This window comes from Calonectris borealis, chromosome 22, assembly GCF_964195595.1.
Source record: "Calonectris borealis chromosome 22, bCalBor7.hap1.2, whole genome shotgun sequence".
Classification (NCBI taxonomy): Eukaryota; Metazoa; Chordata; class Aves; order Procellariiformes; family Procellariidae; genus Calonectris; species Calonectris borealis.
In genome coordinates, this window is record NC_134333.1 from 2,582,724 (window position 1) to 2,608,701 (window position 25,978).

The window sequence follows — 25,978 nt, forward strand, 5'->3', positions numbered from 1 at the left end:
TAACTGCCACCTCTTATCTCCCTTTTTCCCACGGCTTCTTTCACTTCCCATCTTCCCATGGCTTCTTGTTTACCAACACTATGATACTGCTTGTACTCTCAGGCATTGATTCCTCCACAGTGCTGTAAATGGCAGCACCTTGTTTGATGGCAGCACCTTGTCTGCCAATGTCCTTTTACGTCTGTGCATGTGTGTGTCTGGGATACGTGCTCAGCTTTGCTACCAGTTGAACCTGCAGATGAAAAAGTGGCAGCTGCATCCCTCATCCTGGGCAGAGACCCCCGGAATGGGGGCACTGGCCTGGGCTCCAGCAGCCAGGCAGGAGGGTTCTGGGAGGAGGATGCTGGAGACGGCAGCCAATCCTTAACAGTTTAGTGCAGGCATGATCTGGTTGAGCTGTCAGTATTCCTGGGAGTACGCATATATAATCCTTATGCAATGGGGGGCTGATCCTTTGTTAGTATGCACACAGTGATAAAGTTGTAACCAGACTTCTAGGGACTTCTGGAACCAGACTTCTTATTATGCAGGCATCAAAACAGGACTTGTGCTAGTAAATCCTTGGCTAAATGGGATCAATTTGGTTGCAAAGATCTTAACAGAACATTAGAAAGACAGTAAGAGGTGTAAAAGGTTCCAACAGCAGGCCTAGTGACTGGGCTTTGCAGTTTGGAGGATGAAAAGAGATGCCTATCAAAGTATGCACAAGACCTCCAGTAGGTAATGGATCACTCCCAGCTATTGAATCAATAATGAGATTGGCTACAAAACAATGGTTTACTGGAAATGAAGGGGTATGGGAAGGGAAATGCCGACCTTAATTAGGAAAACAGCTATGTCTTACAATTTGTGAAAGAATGTGTAATGTGGACTAATGTTACTGTAGTGAGAGACTAATTTGTGCCAGAGCTTAGCACAAAGGCCATATGAATTGTACTTTAACTTCAGTTTTTCTCTATGGAAACGTAACCAGTAGGTAAGGAAGTGTAAGTAAAACTTTAAGTACAGGGTATTCGGTAACAAAAGAGAAGGAAATGTCTCAAGACACAGACAAAAAGGGTGGCTGGAGGCTGCGAGAGTAAATCAGAAGAAGAGAAGACTCCACACTCCGTGAACAGGATTGGATGAGCAGAAGGCGGCAGATATCCTGCTGGGAGTCTGTTTAGACCACCTAACCAGGATGAGGAGGCAGATGAAGTATTCTACCAGAGGCTGGCAGAAGTCTCACAATCGCTAGCCCTTGTTCTCATGGGGGACTTCAACTTTCCAGATGTCTACTGGAAATGCAATACGGCAGAGAGGAAACAGTCGAGGAGGTTCCTGGAGTGTGTGGAAGATAACTTCCTGACGCAGCTGGTAAGCGAGCCCACCAGGGGAGGTGCCTCACTTGACCTGCTGTTCACACAGAGAAGGACTGGTGGGAGATGTGGTGGTCGGAGGCCGGCTTGGGCTTAGCGACCATGAAATGACAGAATTCTCGATACTTGGTGAAGTAAGGAGCGAGGCCAGCAAAACCGCTACCATGGACTTCTGGAGGGCGGACTTTGGCCTGCTCAGGACACTGGTCGAGAGGGTCCCTTGGGAGACAGTCCTAAAGGGCAAAGGGGTCCAGGAAGGCTGGACGTTCTTCAAGAAGGAAGTTTTAAAGGTGCGGGAGCGGGCTGCCCCCATGCGCCGCAAGAAGAACGGGCGGGGAAGACGACCGGCCTGGCTGAACGGGGAGCTCTGGCTGGGACTCAGGAAAAAAAAGAGTTTATCATTTGTGGAAGAAGGGGCAGGCAACTCAAAAAGAGTACAGGGATCTTGTTAGGTCATGCAGAGAGGAAATCAGAGAGGCAAAAGCCCAGCTAGAATGCAATCTGGCCACTGTGGTAAGAGACAACAAAAAAAGTTTTTACAAATATATTCATAACAAAAAGAGCCAAGGAGACTTTCCATCCTTTATTGGGTGCAGGGGGGAACATTGCCACCGAGGACGAGGATAAGGTTGAGGTACTTAATGCCTTCTTTGCCTCAGCCTTTAATAATCAGAGCAGTTATCCTCAGGGTATTGAGGCCCCTGAGCTGGAAGATAGGGACGGCGAGCAGGATAAACCCCCCATAATCCAAGAGGAAGCAGTTAATGACCTGCTGCGCCACCTGGACACTCACAAGTCTATGGGGCCGGACAGGATCCACCCGAGGGTACTGAGGGAGCTGGCGGAGGAGCTTGCCAAGCCACTCTCCATCATTTACCAGCAGTCCTGGTTAACTGGGGAGGTCCCGGACGACAGGAGGCTTGCCAATGTGACGCCCAAATACAAGAAGGGCCAGAAGGAGGATCCGGGAAACTATGGGCCTGACCTCAGTGCCAGGGAAGATTATGGAGCATTTCGTCTTGAGGGCGCTCACAAGCCATGTGCAGGACAACCAGGGGATCAGGCCCAGCCAGCACGGGTTCATGGAAGGCAGGTCCTGCTTGACCAACCTCATCTCCTTCTATGACCAGGTGACCCGCCTCGTGGATGAGGGAAAGGCTGTGGATGTGGTCTACTTGGACTTCAGTAAAGCCTTTGACATTGTCTCTCACAGCGTTCTCCTAGAGAAGCTGGCGGCTCACGGCCTAGACAGGTACACTCTTCGCTGGGTAAAAAACTGGCTGGACGGCCGAGCCCAGAGACTTGTGGTCAACGGAGTTAAATCCAGTTGCGGCCGGTCACGAGCGGTGTTCCCCAGGGCTCCCTATTGGGGCCAGTCCTGTTCAATATCTTTATCAATGATCTGGACGAGGGGATCGAGAGCTCCCTCAGGAAGTTTGCAGAGGACACCAAGCTGGGCGGGAGTGTTGATCTGCTCGAGGGTAGGAAGGCTCTGCAGCGGGACCTGGACAGGCTGGATCGATGGGCTGAGGCCAACTGTATGAGGTTCAACAAGGCCAAGTGCTGGGTCCTGCACTTTGGCCACAACAACCCCAGGCAACGCTACAGGCTTGGGGAAGAGTGGCTGGAAAGCTGCCCAGAGGAAAAGGACCGGGGGGTGCTGGTTGACAGCCGGCTGAACATGAGCCGACAGTGTGCCCAGGTGGCCAAGAAGGCCAATGGCATCCTGGCCAGTATCAGAAATAGTGTGGCCAGCAGGAGCAGGGAGGTGATCATGCCCCTGTACTCGGTACTGGTGAGGCCGCACCTCGAATCCTGTGTTCAGTTTTGGGCCCCTCACTCCAAGAAGGACACTGAGGTGCTGGAGCATGTCCAGAGGAGGGCAACGAAGCTGGTGAAGGGTCTGGAGCACAAGTCTGATGGGGAGCGGCTGAGGGAACTGAGGTTATTTAGTCTGGAGAAGATGTGCAGGGGAACTGGAAGCAACAAAGAGGGGAGTAGGCAGGAAAGGGGAATAGAAGAGGCTGGTCAGGTGTCAACCTGGGCCAGTCACTGCTGGTCTGGCTGAGCTCTGCACTTGACCACCGCAGTCTGTCCTGTCTTCTTATTAAATCTTTTCATAACTCTCCCTGCATAATCTCACTCTACCCTGTGTGTCCGTGTGCTGCAGGGACTAAGTGCCAGCTACCAGCGTGTGTGAATTTGATGCCAGCTACTGAAGTCAGACTGGGATTGTGGCAGCCTCTGACCTCTGGTGTCAGCTACTGGAGCCAGTGGGATCCCAGTGCAGCTACCAGAGCGAGCGGGGTCTCGGTGCCAGCTGCTGGAGGCAGTGGGGCTCTCAGCTGCCAGCTGCTGGGGCAGGAACAGTGTGTATCCTAAAACCATTTCCTGGGGGGATGGCGTGAGTGAAGCGAGTGAGGGGTTCAGCACCGGCAGCTGGAGCGGTGTATAGGGTTTGCGTGGCAAGGTTTTGGGAGTGGGGGGGCTACAGGGGTGGCTTCTATGAGAAGCTGCTAGAAGCTTCCCCCATGTCTGATAAAGCTGATGCCAGCCGGCTCCAAGATGGACCCACCACTGGCCAGGAGAAACAACTCTGCAGACACCAAGGTCAGGGAAGAAGGAGGAGGTGTTCCAGGCACCAGAGCAGAGATTCCCCTGCAGCCCGTGGTGAAGACCATGGTGATGCAGGCTGTCCCTCTGCAGCCCATGGAGGTTAACGGTGGAGCAGATATCGACCTGCAGCCCGTGGAGGACCCCATGACAGAGCAGGTGGATGCACCCGAAGGAGGCTGTGACCCCGTGGGAAGCCCACGCTGGAGCAGGGTCCTGGCAGGGCTTGTGGACCCATGGAGAGAGGAGCCCACGCTGAAGCAAGTTTGCTGGCAGGACTTGTGACCCCGTGGGGGACCCATGCTGGAGCAGTCTGTTCCTGAAGGACTGCACCCCGTGGAAAGGACCCACGCAGGAGCAGTTCGTGAAGAACTGTAGCCTGTGGGAAGGACTTACATTGCAGCAGTTCATGGAGGACTGTCTCCCGTGGGAGGGACCCCACGCTGGAGCAGGGGAAGAGGATGAGGAGTCCTCTCCCTGAGGAGGAAGGAGAGGTAGAAACAACATGTGATGAACTGACCGCAACCTCCATTCCCTGTCCCTCTGTGCCACTGCGGGGGAAGGAGGTAGAGAAAATCAGGAGTGACGCTGAGCCCTGGAAGAAGGGAGGGGTGGGGGGAAGGTGTTTTTAGGATTTGGTTTTATTTCTCATTATCCTACTCTGATTTGATTGGTAATAAATGAAACTAATTTCCCCAAGTCGAGCCTGTTTTGCCGTGAAGGTAATTGGGCAGTGATCTCTCCCTGTCCTTACTTCGACCCACGAACCTTTCATTATATTTTCTCGCCCCTGTCCAGCTGAGGAGGGGGAGTGATAGAGCGGCTTTGGTGGGCATGTGGTGTCCAGCCAGGGTCAACCCGCCACAAGCGGGAACGCAGGTGACAGCCCATGTGCCTGGTGCTGGCTGCTGCGGGGGGTGAGTATCTGTATCTTCCCCAAAGTGCGTGTGTGTGGAGGGTGTGTGTGTTCACCAGAAAACTTAAAGCTGGACCAGCCGGTTAGCAGGAGCCCCAGCTCCGGGCAGGGGTATCAGCTGGGCAGGGGGTTGGTGCTGGTACCTGGGTGGAGTGTGAGGTGCCAGGGGGACGACTGGGTGAGTGCTGCGTGTTTGCAGGGAGCATCAAGCTGGACCAGCCGGCAAGTAGGGGACCCATGGGGTGGGTCAGAGGGCCAGGACCTGGGCAGGGTACCAGGAGAACAGAGGGGCTGTGCCAATGCTCAGGGCACCTGCAAATGTCCATGTGGCTTGTGAACCCTGAGAGAGTCGTGTGTGTACCTGCACTAGTGGCCGCCTGTCTCTGACAACCCCAGAGGCGGTGGGGACATGGGTGTCTGCACTTGTGTGTTATGTGGGTCCTGTGTGTCGGTGGTGTTGACGGCAGCACCTTGGCTGTGGCAGTCTGTCTGACCGGTCGTGTCAGTGTCCTTCTGCATGTGTACATGTGTGACCACGTGTCTCTGGGGTACACACTGAGCCTCACTACTGGCTGAGCCTGCAAAGAGGAAAGCAGCAGCCATGGCCATTGACCTGGGATGGAGACCCCGGGTCACTAAGCTTGGCTCTAGTGGCCGGGCAGGAGGAATCACCAGGCTGTGGAGCTGCTGGAGGTGGTGGCTGCTTATAACATCCCCTAACATGCATCAATCCAGATGATGAAGGTGATACCAGGGTTAAAACAGGAGTGGTCAGTAGGATTGTTAAAAGGAAAGCCTGGAGTTCCCACATGCTTATGAACTACAAAAGGGTTAGTTCCCTCAGGGTGGTCTGGTTTTCCACCTTGCCTTCATAATTTTTCTGGGGAAACATTGTCAATGAGATAAATAGGGCCACTAAAATCACATCTGGTAGGTTTATGCTGATGTCTCTGAACAGGTCTGTCCATGCACATGAGTCTGATTTCCCTGCCTGTTCCTGTAACAGATTTCTGTGTGTTTTACCACTACTTTAAAAGAACATTTTTTTTTCAAATTATTATTCCTCAAAATAAAAACAACCATACAAGCAAGCCCATTCCTCCACCCCTTTATTTTCCTGTGTTGCAAACAGTACATACTCTTGTCTATAAGCCCACGCTTACTCCCTTCTGCACGCCCTCTTAAAGCACCTATCCTGGCAGCAATCATTTTATTACGCTGAAAGAGGCAAGGTCTGAGGTCAGCATTTACCGCAATGTCTACATTTCTAACACATCTGGTAAGGTTGACACTTTCAATGACTCTTCATGGTTGCTACCTACTGAGTGGGAGGTTTTCAAGGATAGAAATCCATAGAAAAACCCTTAGGAGGGTTTTTTTCCTTCTCAAAGAAATTCTGATTTACTTGAGAATAAAAGGCCAGAATTCCCTAAAATTACTTCCTTATGAGAAGCCATTGAGCCAGTGAATACCAGCTGAGTTTGTCATTCAAAGGTGAACTGACAAGAGAGACTAAGGTGACTATCTAAATGAGGATACCTACTCTTTAGCCGAGATTAGTCTAACCATACAGGAAACATTCTCTATAAATCTTTGTTTTAGTTCAAACAAGGATTAATTAAAGGAAATCATACATTTCAAATGACACAGACAATCAGTTGAAGCAATGAGAGAATCAATATTCTTGATTAGGATAATCATGTCAGAAATTAGGGAGGCATTGTGTATCAATCACATAGATCACTTAAATGATGCAGAACATAAATAACAAGTAGGATTGCTTATGCTGACCTACGCTGATTTTGCTACGTTAAAGATCAATGGAGCCACAACAAACAGGAACACAAACCCCTCAGTCTCTTTATTTTAGAAGAATTAAATTTTGTAATCATAAAACGTCTCTTTCATAGTAACAAATAAATACAGGAAATGGCAGAGAGCCCTCTTCTTTTTATTTTTTGCTTTGGTGGATAATGAAAATAATGAATCTTTGGAAAAGACTTGGAAGCATAATCTCAGAATAAAGAAGTGGAAGAACAGGCAACCAAGTATGTAAGTCAAATATTGTCCACAGATCACACATTCAGGAGGCAGTATTCCTGCCTGCCTAATCATAATCTAAATCATCTGCCTTCTTTATAAAAATTATTGATATGTGTACTTCCCAAAGGGGTTTCTAGAATCAGTTTGCTACAGGAGCCTGCAGAAAAGTCAACATTTTAGTCCTCATTCTTTAACCTCAAATATTTTATTTCTAGTCAGTGATTTTTTCAAGGCAGTCTTTACCTCTTTGTTCCTCAAAGTATAAATGAAAGGGTTCAGCATTGGCGTAACAAGGGTGTTCAGAAGGGATACCACTTTGTTCATACTTAGTGAGGCATGCCCTCTTGGCCTGACGTAAATGAATATGACCGCCCCATAAAGCATGATGACTACAGTCAGATGAGCAATGCAGGTGGAGAAAGCTTTCCGTCTCCCAGAAGTAGATGGGATCCTCAATATGGTCAAAATGATGGCGAAGTAGGAGATGACAGTCAAGAAGGAAGTGCTAAACAGAAGCAATATAGCACCAACAAAAATGAGCCATTCAATATGGCGGGTGTCAGTGCAAGCCAGCTTCAGCATTGGCCCAACGTCACAGTAGAAGTGATTGATGATATTGGGGCCACAGAATGGCAGTCTGAACACCAGAATAGTTTGCACAAAGACAGTCATAAGGCCACCCATCCAAGAGCCAAACGAGAGCTGAGCACACAGTTTTCCACTCATGATGGTGGTGTAGTGGAGAGGGTTGCATATTGCTATGTATCGGTCAAAGGACATGGCTGTGAGGAGGAAAAGCTCAGTAGTACCAAGGAAAAAGAGGGAGAAGGCTTGGGCTTTGCACCCAGCTATGCTGATAGACTTCTTGACTTCCACAAGACAGGCCAAAAACTTGGGTGCAGTGGCCGAGATATAGATGATTCCCAGAAATGACAGATTTCCAAGGAAGAAATACATGGGTTTGTGGAGAGTGTTGTCATTCACCACTGTGGTGATGATGATGACATTCCCAGTGACAGTCAAAATGTAGATGATCAAGACTCCCACAAACAGCAAAACATGAACCCTTTGAAGGCTGGGGAAACCGAGAAGAATAAATTCAGTCACAAAAGTCTGGTTTTCCATCCTCTGCTTCCACTTTGTATATTTCTGCATTAATAAATATGGCAAGTAAAGGAGTGATCAAAGTTTTTTTCTATGTGAGTAGGGAAGAGGAAATATAGAGATATACATGTGTATGCGCATATACGTATGTATATAAATATATATATGTAAGAGACATTTTAAAATTGATTTTAATATATATTTTAAAGAAACCAGAGGGTTTGAGATCCTTATAATAGTTTTACTGCTTAATTTCTCAGTTACTTTTTCAGTTGAAAAAGTGATCTCTCTTATACTGGAAGACTTTATGGAAGACTGAAGAATTTATGATTGACAGTGATATATACTGGTAATATTCCCTCTACCAGTTACATTTCTAAGGGTGGGAGACATGACCGTAATTTATGTCCTCTAAAAGATGGATGTCTAGTCAAAATTAATCTAGGCTCCTACTTTGAAGCTCAGAGTACTGCCAAAAAGTGATTAACCCCATCCGGACGTAGGCAACATGAACTACCTCTTACCATAGGCGTTTCTCCATCGGTTGTCCATAGCAGAACGCAGGATAGCTGGATGGCAATAGTTATCCAAAAATGTTATTGTTTGAACAGAGATGAAATGTATATCGCCTTTTGCATATACAAAGCCTTCATAAGTCTGTCCTGACCATAGCTTTATGTAAGAATTCACTCTCTTTCCAAGGAAAAAAAATAGATTATGCAGAAAATATTTTAAATCTCTACTTTATGAAGATTTATGTCACCAGTTTTTTGTTACCTTCATCTTTTTCATCCTCACAGGTTGCTGTCAAGCAGTCCTAAATGAAAGAAAGAGCATGACAGTCACATTCTAAACCTATTAATTGCTCATGTATTCGGTTTTATTAAAAAAAAAAAGTACAAATGATCTGCTGTCCTTTCACTCCTACTTATCAAAGCAAGCATTAAGTTGACTTAGGAGTAGAAATCATGAGCTTCCCTTGCTAAGTACATTTTAAAAAGCATTCAAGTTTCTGCCCCTCCCTGCTTTAGGATAGGAATACCTTACTAATACATTATTGTCAACACATCGTGTCTCTCTTCACCCTGATTTCTATCATGCAATCTAATTACTCATACGAGCAAACAGTCTAAATTTCTTGGACAGCAGATTGTTCTGAAATATTTTCTTTTTCTTGTCCTAAACCACTTAGAGTATAATACTCACATGCCTCGGTCTCTTTAGGGCCTGGATTACCTTCAGTAGCCACCAATGGTTCTCTGAATAATGAAAACACAAAAATGGAAGGAAGATATTCACATTTGTGAAAAAGCCACCAATGTTAAAATCATCATCCCAAATAACAAATATCTTCTGAGGAGGGAAGGGAGATAAATACCTGTCAGCAATGCCTATACTCAGCATATAATTAAACCTCTCTATGTGCTGTTGTTAAGCAAGCTGAGTAGCTCCAGACTGAGGGAAGATATTCAGGTAGTTCCATTGCACATTCAGAGGCATTTAATAAAGCCCATTACTGTGCAAAGACTATTGGCTGGGAAGGAGCAATTAACTCAGCTCATCCAACATGAAATCTTCAGGGGGAAAATGGATCACTTAAACGGTGTAAAGGGCCTGCAGAACTTTGAAAAGCAGCCTAATGGATAAATCAGCATGGAAAACCAGAGTATCTTAACTAGTAACAAAAATTAAACTCTTGTAGAGAGTCATGAAAAGAGCCCCAAATTCTCAGACAGACCTGATGAATCAGCTGTTGCAGAGTATGTCAGCTCTATGGATTCGATGAATGTAAGGATCCATATTTTGTTCCCCTGCATTTCTTTTCATTTTGAATGGCAATGATGATTAAAATTTGTGTGCAAGTCTACACAGCCTCCTCTGGGTAAGATGGGTTTGGTAACAACTGCTGATAAGATAGTAGAGTGACTGCAGAAGACTTGTGGGAACAGAACACCCAGAACTAACTGTCTGAGAACTCTTTCTGAAGCATACTGCCATACCATAATGGCAGCTTCATTCCTGAATTAACTCAACAAACTTTAGGCTGTTTTTATCACTAATGAAGCTCTCTGTCCCACATGCCTCTCTATCTCACCCTAACTCTCGCTAAGGAAGTCCTTTGACAAGGAAGGAGCACATCCACTTGATCTGAATGGGAGGGCATGGGTGACGGGCTCAGTAAATGTTCTGAAATTTGTTTGACACCAAAGTTGAAAGCTTCCACTGGGAGTTAAAAAATTATATTCCTTCACTGCTAAGAGAAAGAAAATAATGAAGCTATTTTCACTGGGGACAAGTGGCGGTTGTTGGGTGATTATGAACAGAGAACACAGCTGAGCAGCAGACAGGATGGGCCAGGAGAGTGTTTCATGTACATAACTGCACAGATATGCAGAAACAAAGGAAGATAGCTGCATACAGACATATGCAAGGGAGGGGAGCATTAATGATATGATAAAGATTGAATTAGCCTCCAGGTGCTTATTAAGAAAACCACCCATGTTCATAACAAAAAGCAACAGCTTGTTTCGATTCAGCACAGAACTAGGGATTTTTGTTACAACAGAACGATCCTGGTTCAAACTGAAATAAAAGTTTTCATGCAGAACTGTTTCTCATTTTGGTTTTGCTCTAGCTCAGCTACAGCAGCTTCCATCTGAAGTTCCAAACATTTCCATCTGCAAGAACAGAATTCCAAAGAGTTCTGGCTCCTGCAAGTTTTTCCTTCCCACCCCCAAGCCTGATCCCATTAATTTTGTTGTCAAAGAGTTTCACAAACCATTGATCAGGTTTCTCTCAGATATTTGTCTCACTGCCCTTGGGTCACATGCTTGAAATCCTTCTTCCTGTCCCAAACACCCAGGGTTTTAAAGCAGCCCCTTTTTCTTTCTTACACAGGAGAAAGCCCCCAGCTCTGACCACAGTCAGCCCACAGCAGAGAGACAGCCCTCAAAAACACCAACGGAGACTCAACATTTACCTCAGACCCAGACAAAGGGTTGGATGATGAACCCCTGCTCCTACCAGCTGCATTTATATTAAGGATGCTGCTTTTTCTCTCTTCTTGATATGCAAGGCACATAAAGACAGTCACAGCTTAACAGGCACTTTTTACAAGTACTGTTATCAGCACCAGGAGAGATGACCAGCTGATAGTTGGATTGCCAACAGAACACATAAGCACTCCGGGACGATTAATCAGCCTTTTTGTCCCTCCCCGTTGCTCCCACTAATGGTTTAGTTTTGACAGGTCTCAGACCGCAATAGATCTCTTATCAGCAATTTTCCCATCCTGACATGTAGGAACATGTCAGTAAATCAAAGAGCGTGTGAGACAGCAGAACAGTGAAAAATGCAGCCTCCCCTTCCCACCTCAAGGACCTTTAATACCCTGTGTTATCTGTATGCAAATGAGATATGTGCCCCTCCAGTACTTGGTACTCCTGAAAGTTCGACAGGCTAGACAGGGAGTTGGCGTTTGGCGAGACCCATCACCAGTTCGGTCTTCAGCTTTGTCTTGCTGCCAGCCAGCTCAGAGGGACATTGTCGTTACCTTGGGTATCAGGTTTTTTCAGGGCATCTCAGAAGACCCTGGTGTCCTGGAAGGTGACCCCTGTCCCATTTCTCTGGGCCACTAGGGCATTCAGTTTTTCACAGGAATATGATCTGAGATCTGTTTTGTCCCATCTGAAGTGGAAGCAAAAAGGCCCATGCATGAATTATCCCATGGTACTGGGATTGACAGCCTCCTGGGAATCACCTGCAGTGGACTGCATGCATCGTGGTGGATAATTTAAAAAGATTCTGCCCTGAAAGTCTTAAAAGGTCTTTTTAAGTCCACCACATCCAGCACAACCCCAAAACCTGTAGTTCAGAGCACACATCTGGAGCAGGAGTCTCTACAAGGAGCACTGCCAGATTGCTGAAACTGCTGGTTTTCAAGATGCACACGCGTGATTACCCCCAGTAGCTTTCTGGACGGTCTTTACTGGTATCTTATGCAGGAAGATTATAGTTCCTGTGTACACAGTTCCCACATGCAAGAATGTTCTCTTTACCTCAAAGGAATAAGGCAAAGACATTTTCTTCCACTACCCTTTAGGGAAGAGTCATGTTTCTGAAAGGAATTCTTCCCTCTCCCCCACGGCCTTTCTAAAAGTGTCCTGAAAGCCAGACACCTCCAGAGATATGCCTGGTACATAATATATTCCCTCCACATCACCCCTACACTTTTGAGGAGAACTAGGAGTGTTTTGTTCAGGTTTCTCAGTGGGGGTGTCCCAGGCAGCAAATCGACAGGAAGAAGTGTCCCTTAGAAAATGCTGACCACAGTGATGTGTGAGAAGGCTTTCACTTCTCACACATGGTGGAGAAGGCCTTCTGCTCCCCCATGCTCGATGGCATCCTCAGGATGGCATCTGTAATGCAGACATAGGGTGCGCAAGTGAACAAAAATGGCAAGACTACATCTCGGATGGACATTGCAGCAGCCTGGTGTCACTACAGGAGAGCTCCAGCAAAGAGGTCAAATCACAGAAGCGGTCAATTGGGCTGGGGCCACAAAAACTTCAACTGGTTTGAGAAGTATGTGATGACGGTGGAACTAGTCATTCTCCCAAGCCACGAGCCAGCTGCCAGTGGGAAAACCACTTTCTAGTTCATCATGCTTGTATGGCCAAGTACTGGTTGGAGGACATGGTGGCCAGCAGGTAACACTTGGACACTGCAAGAGATCCAAAGAAATAGAGCTGAGCCATACAGTCCTGAGCAGAGGTGGGTCCATCCCCAGTCAGGAAGTTGGCCAGCAGCCTGGGCAGGTTGATGGAAGTATAGCAGATCTCCAAGCTGCTCAAATTTGCTGGAAAGAAATACATTGGGCTGTGGAGATGCTGGTGTGTCGCCACCAGCAGAACAATGAAGATGTTCCCAAGCACAGTCTCTGCACAGACAATGAGAGAGAGGAGGAAGAGAGGCACCTGGAATCAGGTGCTTTCCCGAATCCCAGCAGGAAAAACTCTCTCGATGACGTCTGTTTTTCCCTTTCCCCTTTCTCCATGCAGTGTCCTTGGTCTTTCTTTTCCCGTCTTGTCAGAAAGGGCACCTATAAGAGAGGGAATGTTTGTGAAAGAAAATGTTACCAGAGAGCAAGCAGTGTTTTGCGCACATCAGGCTGTATTCATGTTCCCTTTAGGGGCTCCATGCCCAGTGCAAGAAGAGGAACGGGTTCTTGGAGAGAGCTTGAACTAGGAGCACTCCTTTCCACCACACAGATGAGTTGCCCCAGGAAGGTACCTACTACTCTCAATGGAATAAAAAGGGAATAGGCATTTTCTCAGTCTTCAACAGCCCAATGACTATGCCTCAACTTATCCCCAATATGTCCTTCACAGGTGTCAAGGACAGAGTTCCTTTTGCTATCAGCAGGAGAAAGACAACTTAGTGTCTAAGAGGAGATTTAAATCTCAGATCCACAGTAAGTGGAAGGGGGGCCAGCACAAGTATACTGAGCTGTGTGTATGGTGAGACAGAAGCTAGCATTGCTTGCTGAATTGCTGCATGAGCATATCTAGCTAATTATTACATCATAGCGTTGTCTGAAAAGCGGATTCGTGCCCGGCGTGCAAGTGACCAATTCCACACGCTCAGGAGAGAGATTGTTTTATTCAGGCCTGGGTGCTCGGTGGACTTGCCACAAATCAAGCACACCTGGTCTAGTTACCTTTCTGTTTATATCCATGCTTCTCATACTTATTTTAAGATTCTCTTTTACATATTCCTTAAATTTCCGGGAACTAATTATAATATTACATCATCCTAGACACATGCGCACTAAAGCCTTTAGAGTCTCCTTGAGCGTCTCGGCAGGGCAGTGAACTCTTCATGAACCTGTTCCTTTCTTTCCTTATAAGGTTGAGGTTTGTCTCCGAGCCACGTCCGGACCAGGTTTGTTTATGGTTCTCGTTTCCAAGGTTACTCTTCACTAGAGTCTAACAATGCTTCTAGGATACACGATTTAGACTACAATTCTACACACCTGCAAACACCACACCTGCTAGTTACCTAACTTCTAAGCAACAAGTCTTCATTGTTTAAAATTACCGGCAGTATGGAATAATAGGTACTGTAACAGACTGTACCTACTGCATCAATAGGATGGCTACTTCAATAACATCACTGATAGGACAGCTGCAGAACAAGAACAAAGTGACTCGGGGTCAGTCTCAGAGCTGACTCTTCAGGAAGACAAAACTGACTTAACAGGCACAATAAACAACAGCCTGTCTGGAGAAACTGAGGAAGTCCAGAAAGCCACAGGTCATTGAATTTAGGGGGGATAAAAGGCCAGCTGAAAGGTCGAGGGGTGAGATTAGCAGGAAAGGCATCAGTGAAGACCCCACCATCTAACAAACTGCTGTGGAGGTGTAGCGATCCTGACCGAAGACGGTTGCATGTCAAGGAGTTAGTGGCGCACATAACAGTTAGCCGGAGGAGGCTCAGGCCTGTGCCGTGCCGTGCCGTGCCGTGCCGTGCCGTGCTGCACGCAGGGCGTGACCGTCAGGCTGGGCTGCGCTGCACAAATGCCCCGGCCGCAGGACAACCTCAGCAGCTCCTTCTAACGGAGGAGCCCACAGGCAGCGCATGCTCGGTGCTGGCGATTACGGCTCCTGCCTGTCCTTGCCTGTGTCTGAAAGTGCAGCAAGAAGTTCTCATGTGAACATGTGAACGTCCTTTCTGTTTGACAGTAGAAATGATGAATACCATTGTTTTCCTTGAAGAAAATCCTCCAGTAGCTTGAGTGACCCTTCCACGCACGGGATCTGTGCGGTGTGCTGCACCCTGGTTGGAGACCCAGCTGATGCTTTACAGCTTGGTGTTCCCAGCATCTGAAGGGACATAACATTTTCTGTATGATCCTCTCTTTCTTCATAGAGTTAGCTTTGATAAATAGCATTTTAAAAGATAGCTTACAGGGCCCGAGTGCTTGTCTTACTGGGATCATAGCAAATCAGCACCTCCTAGTGCAGACTAGGAGGCAAAGGTCTTCTCCAGGCCACCTCAACATGTCGGGTGGGGTGATCTTGAAACCCCCGTGCCCTGAGCTCTAAGGGCCAGTATGCAGGTCTTGTGGACCTCAGCAGGTTGGTAGCTCTCAGGGATCTGAGAGTGCTTGTCCTAAGGCATCTGAAAGTGCCTGCATAACTACAGCACTACACTGCTAATAGTGACCATGGCTGGCTGGCTCCGTTTTTGATAGGTATCCACCGCCAGTTGTCAGAGTTAATCATATCGCAGCTACATTGTAGACACAGACTGGCAAATTTAAACAAACATAACTGATATAAATGCACCTGCTGTTGCTGTGATTATCATAACCACATGCCACAATCTATGTCAGGTATCACAGATCTCTACACATATACTTCTTATAGTCACAGTTTCTTTCCTCACTGGCTAATACAGTGTCCTGGTTCCGGCTGGGACAGAGTTAACTTTCTTCCCAGTAGCTTGGGGGGGGTGCTGTGGTTTGGGTTTGGTGTGAGCGGAGCCTTGATGGCCCGTTGATGCTTTGGTTGTTGCTGGGTGGTGCCTGCACTGGGGACTTTTTGTTCCTCTTTTCAGCCTCCCATGCCCTGCCACGTGCAGGGGAAGCTGTGGGGAGGGAGCACAGCTGGGGTGGTTGATCCAGCTGGCCAATGGGGTATTCTATACCATGTGACATCATGCTCAGTTGTCGTGGTTTAATCTGGCAGGCAGCCAAATACCACACAGCCGCTTGCTCACTCCCCCCGCCCCCAAAGTGGGACGGAGAGAGAATCGGAAGGGTAGGAGTGAGAAAAACTCGTGGGTTGAGATAAAGACAGTTTAATAGAACAGAAGAGGGAAAATAATAATAATAATAATGATAGAATATACAAAATGAGTGATACGCAATACAATTGCTCACCACCCACGCTGACCCATAACCAAGTAGCGATCGGTACTTCCTGGATCACGCCTACCGTTCATATACTGAGCATGACGTCACATGGTATGGAATACCCCATTGGCCAGCTGGGCTGGCTGTCCTGATTATGTTCCCTCCCACCTTGTGTACCTAGCTCAGTCAGTAGGCATGGGAGCTGTCCTTGGACTAGGAGGGCACTTAGCAACAACTGAAAACATCCGTGTGTTATCAACATTCTCCTCCTACTAAATCCAAAACACAGCACTAGGAAGAAATTTAACCCTATCCCAGCCGAAACCAGGACATCAGTATAAAAACAGGGCGGGGGGGCTCGCCCCCATTCGTGACACGCAATTGGCGGTCGGTGAGCAGTTGCATTGTGCATTGCCTGCTTTGTATATTCTGCCTTTGTTGTTGCTCTCATTGTTATTATTACTGTTCTACTTTGTTTTATTTCAATTATTAAACTGTTTTTATCTCAACCCGGGAGTTTTCCTACTTGTGCCCTCCCGATTCTCTCCCCTATCCTACCGGTGGGGGGGGGGCGTGACTGAGCAGCTGCCTGGGGTTTATTTGCTGGCTGGGGTTAAACCACGACATACAGCTTTACACTTTCCTCCCCAATATGTGATGTCATATCACATCAGATGCCCTCTCTCCTGTCAGTAGAAGAACAGGCACTGCAGGTATTGAGTACCTCTGAGCTTTCAGCTGTGGTTTTGGGGCTCTGTGCTCAGTGTTGCCAGTAAGAGGCTGAGTGAACAGAGGGTGAAGTGGGGAAGGAGCATCATCCAGTGCATGCTTGTGGTAAGCACCCATTACGAGCCTGAGTGCGTGCTCAGGGCAAGTCCACACTTGAGGAACAGAACTCTCTGCATCCTAGGGTTTTCCCAGCACTGTGGATAAGCACAATGATGTCCCTGCTGATTTCCTCCCCATGACTTTCGAGCCTTTACAGGGAGATGGAGATGGTGAATGAAAGCACCTAGGTGGTCCATAGAAATCCTGGGATGAATAGGCTGCTCAAAAAAGTGATGCACTCAAACTCTAATACACCTTTCTCCCAGGCTGGGATGAATTGTGTCTGGAAATGCTGATGACATGTGGAATTAGGAGAGATTCTCCCACTGAACACTGTGAATGAAGAGTTTCCAAATCTCCTGGGCAAATGGATGAGAGTTAAGTGTTAAAAACCTGAAGGAGTGAGGTGAAAACCCAGGTTACAATGAGAGAGGGAGTGTCTTATGGAACAGCCCAGTGGGAGATGAAGTGAGAAGTATTGGCCACCTTGGCCTATACTCTTGCCAAGCTGCTCCAGCATCTCACCTGAGGTGTGTAAGTGTCCCAGGGCTGGGTCCAACACCACAACAGCACAGCTGTAACTCAACTCCCAGAGCCATGCTCTCTAGAATTTCAGAAGGGGTAAGCAGGAGAAAGACATCCAGGAAAGGGCAGAACTAAACCACACATCTTCGCCTCTTGTTTTCACTATGTAAAGACCACTGGTTAAATCAGAAGAGTCCAGATGTGCCTCAGCAAACATGGCACTTTCCTCTAATCTTCAGCATAAAGTGATGACTTTTCCTGTGGTGGTGCCTGGGAAGGAAGACTCAGGTCTGGGTGTCGCCTGTTCTGCCCCATATCACTTCCCTCCCTATTCTCTCTGAAAACCCTTATCTCACAGGAAGGCCAACAGAACGTTCAGCTCTTTCACTCTTCCTTCCATAGCTGGAGCTCTGGGCCTGAAGCACCCGACTGCCATTTCCTAGTGTTACGGAAATAATCAGTGTCCTGGAGGGTGTCTCCCTTGGGATTTCAGGGAGGGAGCACTGCATAAGGGTATCCCTGTGGAGGATGAAAGCTCTGAGCTGGTGCAAACTGTTTCAACACCTCAGGCAATGGCTGTCCCTCCCCAGACCTCCAAAGCATTTCAGCCTGCTCTGAGAAAAAGAGAAACTGAGGTGGGGCAACAAGCACAGGCTTTTCCAAGCTGATGCAGCAGAGCCCAGTGAGGCTCCGGAAAGGGAATTCAGCTCACATCCTGCAGAAGACCATAATGGGATTGACTCCTTCAGAACTGGGCAGCTGTGGGTGACTGAGGTTGCCTTTTCAGCCTCTGCCAATGGTCAACGGGGAGAAAGAACCAGAGTCTGGTATCCCCTCCAGGCCATGGAGACCAACAAACTATGATCAGATGAGTCACCCTTGGGAGTCTCTTGGAGGGAAGAAGCCAAAACCTCTCCCTGGGTCAACAATGCATTTGTTGGTGGCTGAAGTAAGCTGAGCTACCAGTATTTTCCTCACAGTCGTGATTCACCTCTCCAAAATGTGAGGTCCCCAATGCCCTTCTTTCCTCCTTCTACACCCCAAGGAGAGTGGGAGGACACATTCCACTCAGTCCCATCCCATTTGCATCTCTGGCGAAGGTGACCCCTCTGTCACTGTTGGTGACACTGTCTCCCCACTGACCTCCAGGGCAGGAGAGGGTGGCCAGTGCACACAGACATTTGTGCTGTGTCTGCTCCAGACAGCAGAGGTGAAGCTTAAAGGGAGAACAGCATTTATTTTCAGAGTCGCATGCTCCAACGGAGTTAAAAAGTTAAAGCTAAAACCAAGTTGGACATTAATCACCTGACACCTTTTCTGTTGCAGGTGGGATAAGTTAGACATCAGCCATCTATCTGCTGGGTGAAGTGTTGCTACAGCCGCTACCGCTAAGATCAGGCTGAAATAAGTTCAAGCTAAAAGAAGTCTAGAAAAAGCCTGGCAAGTCCTCAGCTCTTGTCTTGCTAACCTAGAACAGGTCTGTGCTCTCCCAAGAGCAATGGCAGCACCTTATGTACTGTATTGCAATCCACAGCTCTCTGGGAAGCGACGTCCTTTCATGCCCCTCCTGGTGACTCCCCTGCAAGGAAGGATCATGGGCCCAACTGAAATAAAGGCTATGTCACACCTTTTGGCTTACAGAAGATTCACCGTTTATTGGAAAATGAATCAGAGACTTTGCCAACATGGGCTGAGACCCATGAATTCAGGGCCCTGGGGCAGGAGGGAGTACATTGCACGACTGGTTTGCTGATCAAAGCTCCTGCAGTTCTACCTCCAACATGCTGGCAGTTTTCAAATCAACCTCGCCCCACATGAGCTCTCTTGGACATTATGGTGGGCTGGCTCTGATGTAGATGAGAGTTTTACTTCCAAAACCACTGTTTTACATGGCAATGCAGATATGGGAGTTCCTGACACAGCCTGGTCTTTCGGGGTAAAGCAAAGAGGTCAGCAAGTGGGGTGCAGCAGGAGTCCTTCATTGGGAGCCACTGCTGTTGTGCCTGCTGTTGACACCTCTAAACACTCATCTTCTCTGGTGTGCACAGCACTCTCTTGTCAAGACAGAAACCATAGAATCATAGAATCATTTGGGTTGGAAAAGACCCTTGAGATCATTGAGTCCAACCGTTAACCTAACACTACCAAGTCCACCACTAAACGATGTCCCTAAGCATCATCTTTGTGGACGCCAGTAGCCCATTTTGCCAAAGCCTAATTTGGGAAGGGCAGCCACTGGGGAATGTGATGCTTCCTTCCCATTCCTACCCCTGCCCAAACCAGACACGCTGGAGGCTCTGAACTAGAGCTTTTCTCTTGAGGAGCTCAGCATGGCACAGGTTCAGCCCAACTAGTAGAAGACATAAGCAGTGAGAATTCATCTGTAACGTAAGACCCCAGCTGGTAGCAGGAGTGGTATCCCAGCATGGTAGGTGAATTTAGGCTCTACTTTCTGGCCCTTTTTAGCTCTGCAGGTGCTGCTGGTCTCTAGCACAAAGCATGTGATGAGCTCAGAGCCTGAAGACACTTGGCTCCACGCTGCTCCCAAGGAGGGTGTTGGCTGCCTCCAGGCACTTGTCCAGCTGGGACACTGCAATCAGGGAGAGACAGGGGCACTAGGGGAGTCAGGCAGGAGGGAGAGTCCACAGATGGAAAGGAGAAAGGGGACACAGGACTCCTTCAACTGCCCCCAGGAAATTGTGGTCCTGTGAAGGGGTGAGGCAGGTCCCACTGGAGAGAGAAGGGAGGAGGCTGTGCTGTGGGGATCAGCAGGAAAAGGACCCTCAAGACTCACCAGCTTGGCTGCACAGCCAGGTCACAGCCTTGGCCTCCAGCAACTCACAGAGGCCTTGATAATCCTTGTCGTTTCTGTGCAGCCAGGTCACAGCCAGCACTGTGGCCCAGACGCTTGGCTCCATGACCTGTAGGAGAACAATGACTCAGGCATCCTCCCTGCCCCCTCACTGCTTCCCACCCCTTCCTTTGTGGCTTCTGGTTTCTGATCCCTTCATTCCTTTCTGGCTGCCCTTGGGATGCCAGTGTTGCCACCAGCCAAGGGGTTCCCACTGCCCCAGGATGACACGCTGCCACCATAAGAGGTTCTCCCCTTACCTCACCAGGCATCTTTCCCTTGATTTCAGCCTCATCCATTTCCAGCACAGAGGCCAAGCCTGAGCTGAGGGCCCAGGAGCCATCTACATTCTGCAGCACCACCAGCTCCTGGCACTCAGCAAAGGCTTTGGTTAACCAAGGCCCAAAAATTGGAGAGCGCAAAACAAATTCCGTGGGATCCACATACTCGAGAGAAGAAATAGATGGTGCTGGTGGTTTACATGCTGTGGGAGAAGATGTGAACAGGAGGGAGAATCACAGGAAGCTGACCCCTCTCTACTGCTCGGTTGCAATGCCCCAGAACATTATCTCTGCTCTTCTTTCGGCAGCTACCTGCACTCTAAGCTCCTTCCTGCATGTCCCCAAAGCACTCCCACCCACAGAGCTTTCTGGACACCCCTAACTCACCCCCAACTTTGACCATTGCCTCTTCTCCTGGCATTCCTGCCCAGCCATGTCCCAAGACCTCTCTTGATAGCCCCCCAACACATCTTATCCAAATGTGCATTTATGATCCAGCACCGTCCTTGTCCCCTCCCTCGTTTCCCTGAGCTGGGTCTTGTATTCGCTGAAGGACTTGCAGGTTTAAGGGTAACTAAGGGAAGGGTTAAAGGCAAAATTAATTGGTTTCCACGCCATGGGCAAGACATGGCAGCGTAACCCTCCTATCAGACATTAGATTACCCCATACCTTTTGAGCAAGCCCCCCGCTGGGGCAGGGCAGCAATGCCATGGGCGAGTCGACGGAGGGCAAGCCATGACTGACACACTGCTGTCAGCCAGCCAGGTGGGACCCAGATGGTCCTAGGATAGCAGGAAGAGACTCTACTGGAGCCACGAAGCTCAACGATCTGGCAGGGGATGAGTGACCGGCGGGGTGGCAACAGTGCCAGGGGTCCTTCGAGGGCAAACAGGGAAAGGGGCTGAATTAAGCGCGTGGGAAAGAAGCACCTGGTGGTGATGGGGCCTGCCCCGTGAGACTGGGGGTGGCCTGTGGCTGGGGTTCCAGCTCCAGTGGAATGAGAACATCCCATGGAGCTGCCCCACCAGCTCTTTCTGCAAGTGTCTTTCCTTACCTCGGTACCAGGTGACCCTCTGTGATGTGCGAACCCCCACATAGCTGGTAAAGGGGCAGATGATCCCCGAAGTGAGGCTGATCTCAACTGCGCGATGCCTTGGTTCGTCCCCGGACCCACTCGCAGCCTCTGGCAACAACCTCTTCAGCAAGCATCTTGCGGCCAGACGATGCCCAGCCAGCCTGGGGACAGAGAGGGGTGAGGCCTGACCGCCTGGCTCGTCTGCATGCTGGGGAAAGGTGGACAGAGAGGGAGCCTGGACACCTGGGTTCTCTCCCTTCGGGGGTGAGGATGGACAGAGGGGAAACCTGGATGCCTGGGTCCTCGTCTGTCTGGAGGGAAGTGATGCCCAGGTTCCTGGGTCCTACCGCTGTGGGGTCAAAGCAGGGAAGGAGGGCATGCTTGGACACCTGGATTCTCTGCCAGTTTGGGGTTGTGTGTGGAAGGTGGGAATGCATAAGCTACCTGGGCCCCCCCCAGCTGGAGTCCATGTTAGAAACGAGGGGATGCACGCATCTTCCCTTGGGACAGGCTCTCACCGGCCATCTCCTTGTGGGCACAGTGGGAATTCAATCGTGTGAGTGACATCCTGGCCGTCCAGGCGGTACTGCAAGGTCATGACCCCCTTGGCCACCGTCACATCCTGGGAACGCATGGGAAGCTACTGGAGGTTACTGGGGACACAAGATGGTTACTGGGGGATATTAGGAAGTTACTGAAAGATTACTGGTGGTTACTGGGAGGCTATTGGGAGGTAACTGGGGGTGACTGTAGTCCCAGCTCTCACCTCTGCCTGTCCATGGATCTGGGCGTAGAGGAGGCTGTGTTGACCCTGAACGATGCACTGAGGGGTGCCCCCCAGCACCTCCACTTCCAGGCCACGGGGCAGGGTCCAGCTCAGAGAGACTCCCTCAGCTGCTGGCTTGAGGGCCCTCCTCAGGCACTTCAACACCTGGGGACAGAGGGCAGGACACCACAGTTCGCAGCTCCACCAGGGTTCAGCCCATGGCCCCTGGTGTCGGGGTTCCCTGGGGACAGGGGAATGTGTGGGGTAGCCTGCTCCAGCTGGGTTCCCTGGGCACAGTCAGGTCTATAGTGGGGCACAGCCTGGGCACCTGGCTTCTCGGTGGGGTGGGGTGGTGGAGCAGAGTCAGGGGAAGCCTCAGTGCCTGGGTTCCAGGGGCAGCTGGGTCTCGACTACTGTGTGTGGGCAGTCCAGGTGCCGGCGTACTTGGAAGTCAGTGTGTCTGTGGAATAGAGGGGGACCTGCCAGGGCTCCTGGGTTCCTACCACAACTGTCATACTGTTGTCAGAGGAGACGTAGGTAGCTTCACCCCCTGTCTCCCTGGCCAGGGCCGTAGCCAGGGCAGCGCTGTCCTTGGAGAAGCAGAAGGAGAAACACCTATGGGGGAAGCAGGGAAAAGTGTCAGAAATGAGAGCCAGAGGTGGGTGCAAGGATGTCGGGATAGAGCTGGAGAACACAGGCTGGAGTTAAAGCTGGGGGAACAAAGCTGGGGTGCAGAACAAGGGGGCAGGAGGAAGAGCAGGGAGTGAGGCAGGGACTGGGGTTGGAGCTGGGCTTAGTCGTGCAGCTGGCAGAGAAGAGCTGGGACTTGGGGCAGGGCTGGGGTCAGTCTAGTGGGGCTGGGGCAGAGCTTGGGGGCACATCAGGGTGTACAAGCCCTGTGCCTCAATCTCCCTGCGCACTCTGTGAAGGATGCCTTGGTGGTGGGAGTAGTAAGCAAATATTCCCACATTGGGGCTTGGCACTGGAGAGCTGTGCAGGGTGGGAAGGGTCTTTGGGACACTGGAGGGGCCCAAGGACTGGGACAGGCACTGGTGAACAGGGGCCCTCATCAGGGATGGAAATGACTGGACAACCAAAGGGAGACTGGAGGACTGGGGGCAGGGAGTCCCCATTACCGGTGGCTGTTGCGGTGACGGCAGACCTCAGCTGCGATGGCTTCCTTGTCAGGGGGTAGCCCGGCCATGAAGATGAAGAGCTGGGAGACAGGGGACTTGAATAGTGGGGCCCTGCACAGGAACCCCAAAATGGGGAGAGCAGGCCCCTGAAATGGAGAGAGGGGCCCAGGAGAGAGACCCCCTGTAGACAGACTACCCCGGGGAGAGCTATCCACTCAGGGACAGAAACCCCCAAAGATATAGACCCACTTCTCCATTCCCCCACACCCCACACTATCCTTCTTCTTCTCTTGTGACCACCCTGTGCTTTGGGTGGCTCCTCCCACCCACACTCCTGTGTCCTCTCTCTCCTCCTGGGACACCTGTTCCTCCACCCCTCCATGCCCCTGCACCCAGACCTGGCGCATATGCCCGCGGGGGCGGGGGGTATTGTAGATTGAGCGGAGGGTTCCCAGCAGATTGGTGTCACCCAGACGGGATCCGGGAGAGGGGATGCGCCGCACGGCCTCGGTCACGTTGTCCTGAGTATATTCAACACTTTGCCTGCAGAGAGCACGGCATGTTTGGAGAGCACATTGCTCTATGCCGCCCCTAGAGCTCCCTGAGACCCTGTCCCATAGCACTTGCCACAGCTCTGCCCTCGGGTCCTCTGCAAGTCCCTGCCCCATAGGAGTTCTTGAAGAGACCTGGCTTCTAGTTCCTACGAGACTCTGCTCAGCAGAACCCAAGAGGTGCTATCCCATAATGCCACAAAGATCCCGTCCCCAGAATCCAGCCCTGCCCTACAGTACCCAGTCGTGCCCTCCAGCACCCAACCTTGCCCCATACCAACCAGCCGATTTCAGAGCACGCACACCTTGCCCTCCAGCACCTAACCCTGCCCCAGAGCACCCGTTCCAGCCCCACAGCGCCCAACCATGCCCCTGCATTTTGTACCCAGCCTTCCCCACCAGCACCTCATCCAGCCCCATAGCACCCAGCCTGCCCCACATTTGCTCACGGGTAGATGCCCACAGATGTTTCTCCATAGCAGTAGATGTTGAAGTAGCAGCCCAGGGGCAGGCTTTTGAGAAGGAAGAGCAGGGAGTCCTGTGGAAAGACACAGCAGGCAGGTCTTGGGAGGCACTTGGTGGGGCATACCTTTGCCCATAGTCTGGTCCTCCTAAACTCCCCTAGATGATCGGAGCCAGTGCCTTGAACTCCCCTGGGCACTCGAGATATTTCAAGACCATTTCAGGCCCTACCAGTTCCCACTCACATCTCTGTCCCTCCGCAAATGCCTGCCCTGGCCCACTCTCCATCAACCTGCTCCTCCACCCCATCCTGGTCCCTGCTCTGCAGGGCTACCTGTGCATGCTCAAGAAAAGTGGTGTCCAGGAGGAAGATGAACTCTCCAGACTGGCACTGCCCAGGCACTGCCTCAGGGATGCTGGGTGCCAGCGTCACCAACACCATGGGATCACCAAGCAGGGAGCCTGGAGGAGGAATGGGGTGGGATGAAGGCCAGATAGGGACCTCCTCCTCCTCCTGGTTCTGATTCTCATTGTGCTTTCAGCTTCCTCCACCCCAGAGCCTGTGACGCCCCACACTGGTGCCTCAATACCCTACGGTACTGTCCAGCAATTGCACAGCGCAGTGCCCCATGTATTCCTGTCCAGTGCCTCCAATACAGCTCCCCAGTGAGTCCTAGCACAGAACTTCCCGTACGCGTGCTGCTATATCTGATACCTCACCACGGTGTCCCCAGCACCCCATGCTGGAGCCCCAGGACCCAAACTATCCCATCTGAATGCCTCCCATTCCCATCCCAGTGCCCAATGATATCTTGGCCCCCACAATCCCCAGTGTCTCCCTGTGCCCCAATGCCTCCTGCAACCCAGAGCTGCCCCCATCTTCCCTCCCCAGCTGCACTCACCTGGAGGGGCCCCAGGGTCTCCCTTCTCCACCACGGCACTGACTGCAGCAGGGTCTCCAAAATACACCAGCAGCTCCAAATCATGGTGACTTGGGGGGCTGCCAGCCAGTGAGACCTGGAGAAGGGTGCCTGGTCATACACAGGAGGAGGGGACCAGACCCAGCATTGGGCCAGGAGCACAGGCACTGATCCCAGTGCATCCCATTTTTCTCAGTGGTGACAGCCCCGCTCAGCTGCCCCCGGGATCCTGGCACTCAGGAGGGCATACCTGTGCAGTGCTGCGGTCCTGGGCAGTGTAGGTCAAAGGGGTGAGGGGGAAGTTGGCCTGGACATTGGCCACTCCACGGGGTGACTGCAGGCTAGCGGTGAGCAGCAGGCTGTAGGGCAGCTTGCTAGTGAGACAATTCCAGGCTGCAAGGAGAAACATGGCACTGGGGAGGGCAAAGGCTCTCCCTGCAGGGGTGGGGCGGGGGCAGGACCTGGCATCCATATATAGGACATATGGAGAGAATTGGGGGTTGTCAGTAAGGCGTATGGAGGGGTGCATGAGTCCGTTCATGGGATATGTGTGTGGGAGGTGTGGATCCCTTCATGGGGCACAAGGAAGCATACGTGGACCTGTCCGGGGGCTGCATGGGGGAAAAATGT

The 25,978-nt window shown here is 50.3% G+C and overlaps 2 protein-coding genes and 1 long non-coding RNA gene across 4 annotated transcripts; all 3 read right to left on the reverse strand.

Moving 5' to 3' along the window:
- Positions 1-7,113: 7,113 nt before the first annotated feature.
- Positions 7,114-8,055, reverse strand: LOC142091739 (olfactory receptor 6X1-like). Its single transcript, XM_075171116.1, has one exon. It carries the CDS (start codon positions 8,053-8,055, stop codon positions 7,114-7,116), a length of 942 nt encoding a protein of 313 aa, XP_075027217.1.
- Positions 8,056-14,654: 6,599 nt separating this feature from the next.
- LOC142092068 (von Willebrand factor A domain-containing protein 5A-like) lies at positions 14,655-22,642 on the reverse strand. Of its 2 annotated transcripts, XM_075171806.1 has the most exons (7): positions 22,280-22,642; positions 22,032-22,135; positions 21,493-21,674; positions 21,108-21,314; positions 20,417-20,640; positions 20,100-20,226; positions 18,938-19,895 (listed from the first exon to the last, which is right to left on the reverse strand). In XM_075171806.1, exons 2-7 carry the CDS (start codon positions 22,109-22,111, stop codon positions 19,816-19,818), a joined length of 900 nt encoding a protein of 299 aa, XP_075027907.1. In that variant the 5' UTR covers positions 22,112-22,135; positions 22,280-22,642; the 3' UTR covers positions 18,938-19,815. The 2 variants fall into 2 exon arrangements, 1 of the variants encoding a protein (XP_075027907.1); XR_012676947.1 differs by lacking the exons at positions 18,938-19,895; positions 20,100-20,226; positions 20,417-20,640; ... (1 more) ...; positions 22,032-22,135; positions 22,280-22,642 and adding an exon at positions 14,655-14,918 and having other exon boundaries at positions 21,108-21,182.
- A 184-nt stretch (positions 22,643-22,826) lies between these two features.
- LOC142092069 (uncharacterized) lies at positions 22,827-23,952 on the reverse strand. Its single transcript, XR_012676948.1, has 3 exons — positions 23,814-23,952; positions 23,416-23,495; positions 22,827-22,894 (listed from the first exon to the last, which is right to left on the reverse strand). It is a non-coding gene; the product is annotated as an uncharacterized LOC142092069 (long non-coding RNA).
- Between the last annotated feature and the right edge of the window lie 2,026 nt (positions 23,953-25,978).

Coding starts and splice junctions, on each gene's coding strand:
- LOC142092068 (XM_075171806.1), bottom strand. CDS start 22,111: ATGACCTTGCAGTACCGCCTGGACGGCCAGGATGTCACTCACACGATT. Junction 20,641..21,107: donor GCGGGGGGCTTGCTCAAAAG/GTATGGGGTAAT, acceptor CTTCTCCCACAG/CATGTAAACCACCAGCACCA. Junction 19,896..20,099: donor CTGGCTGTGCAGCCAAGCTG/GTGAGTCTTGAG, acceptor CCCTGATTGCAG/TGTCCCAGCTGGACAAGTGC.
- LOC142091739 (XM_075171116.1), bottom strand. CDS start 8,055: ATGGAAAACCAGACTTTTGTGACTGAATTTATTCTTCTCGGTTTCCCC.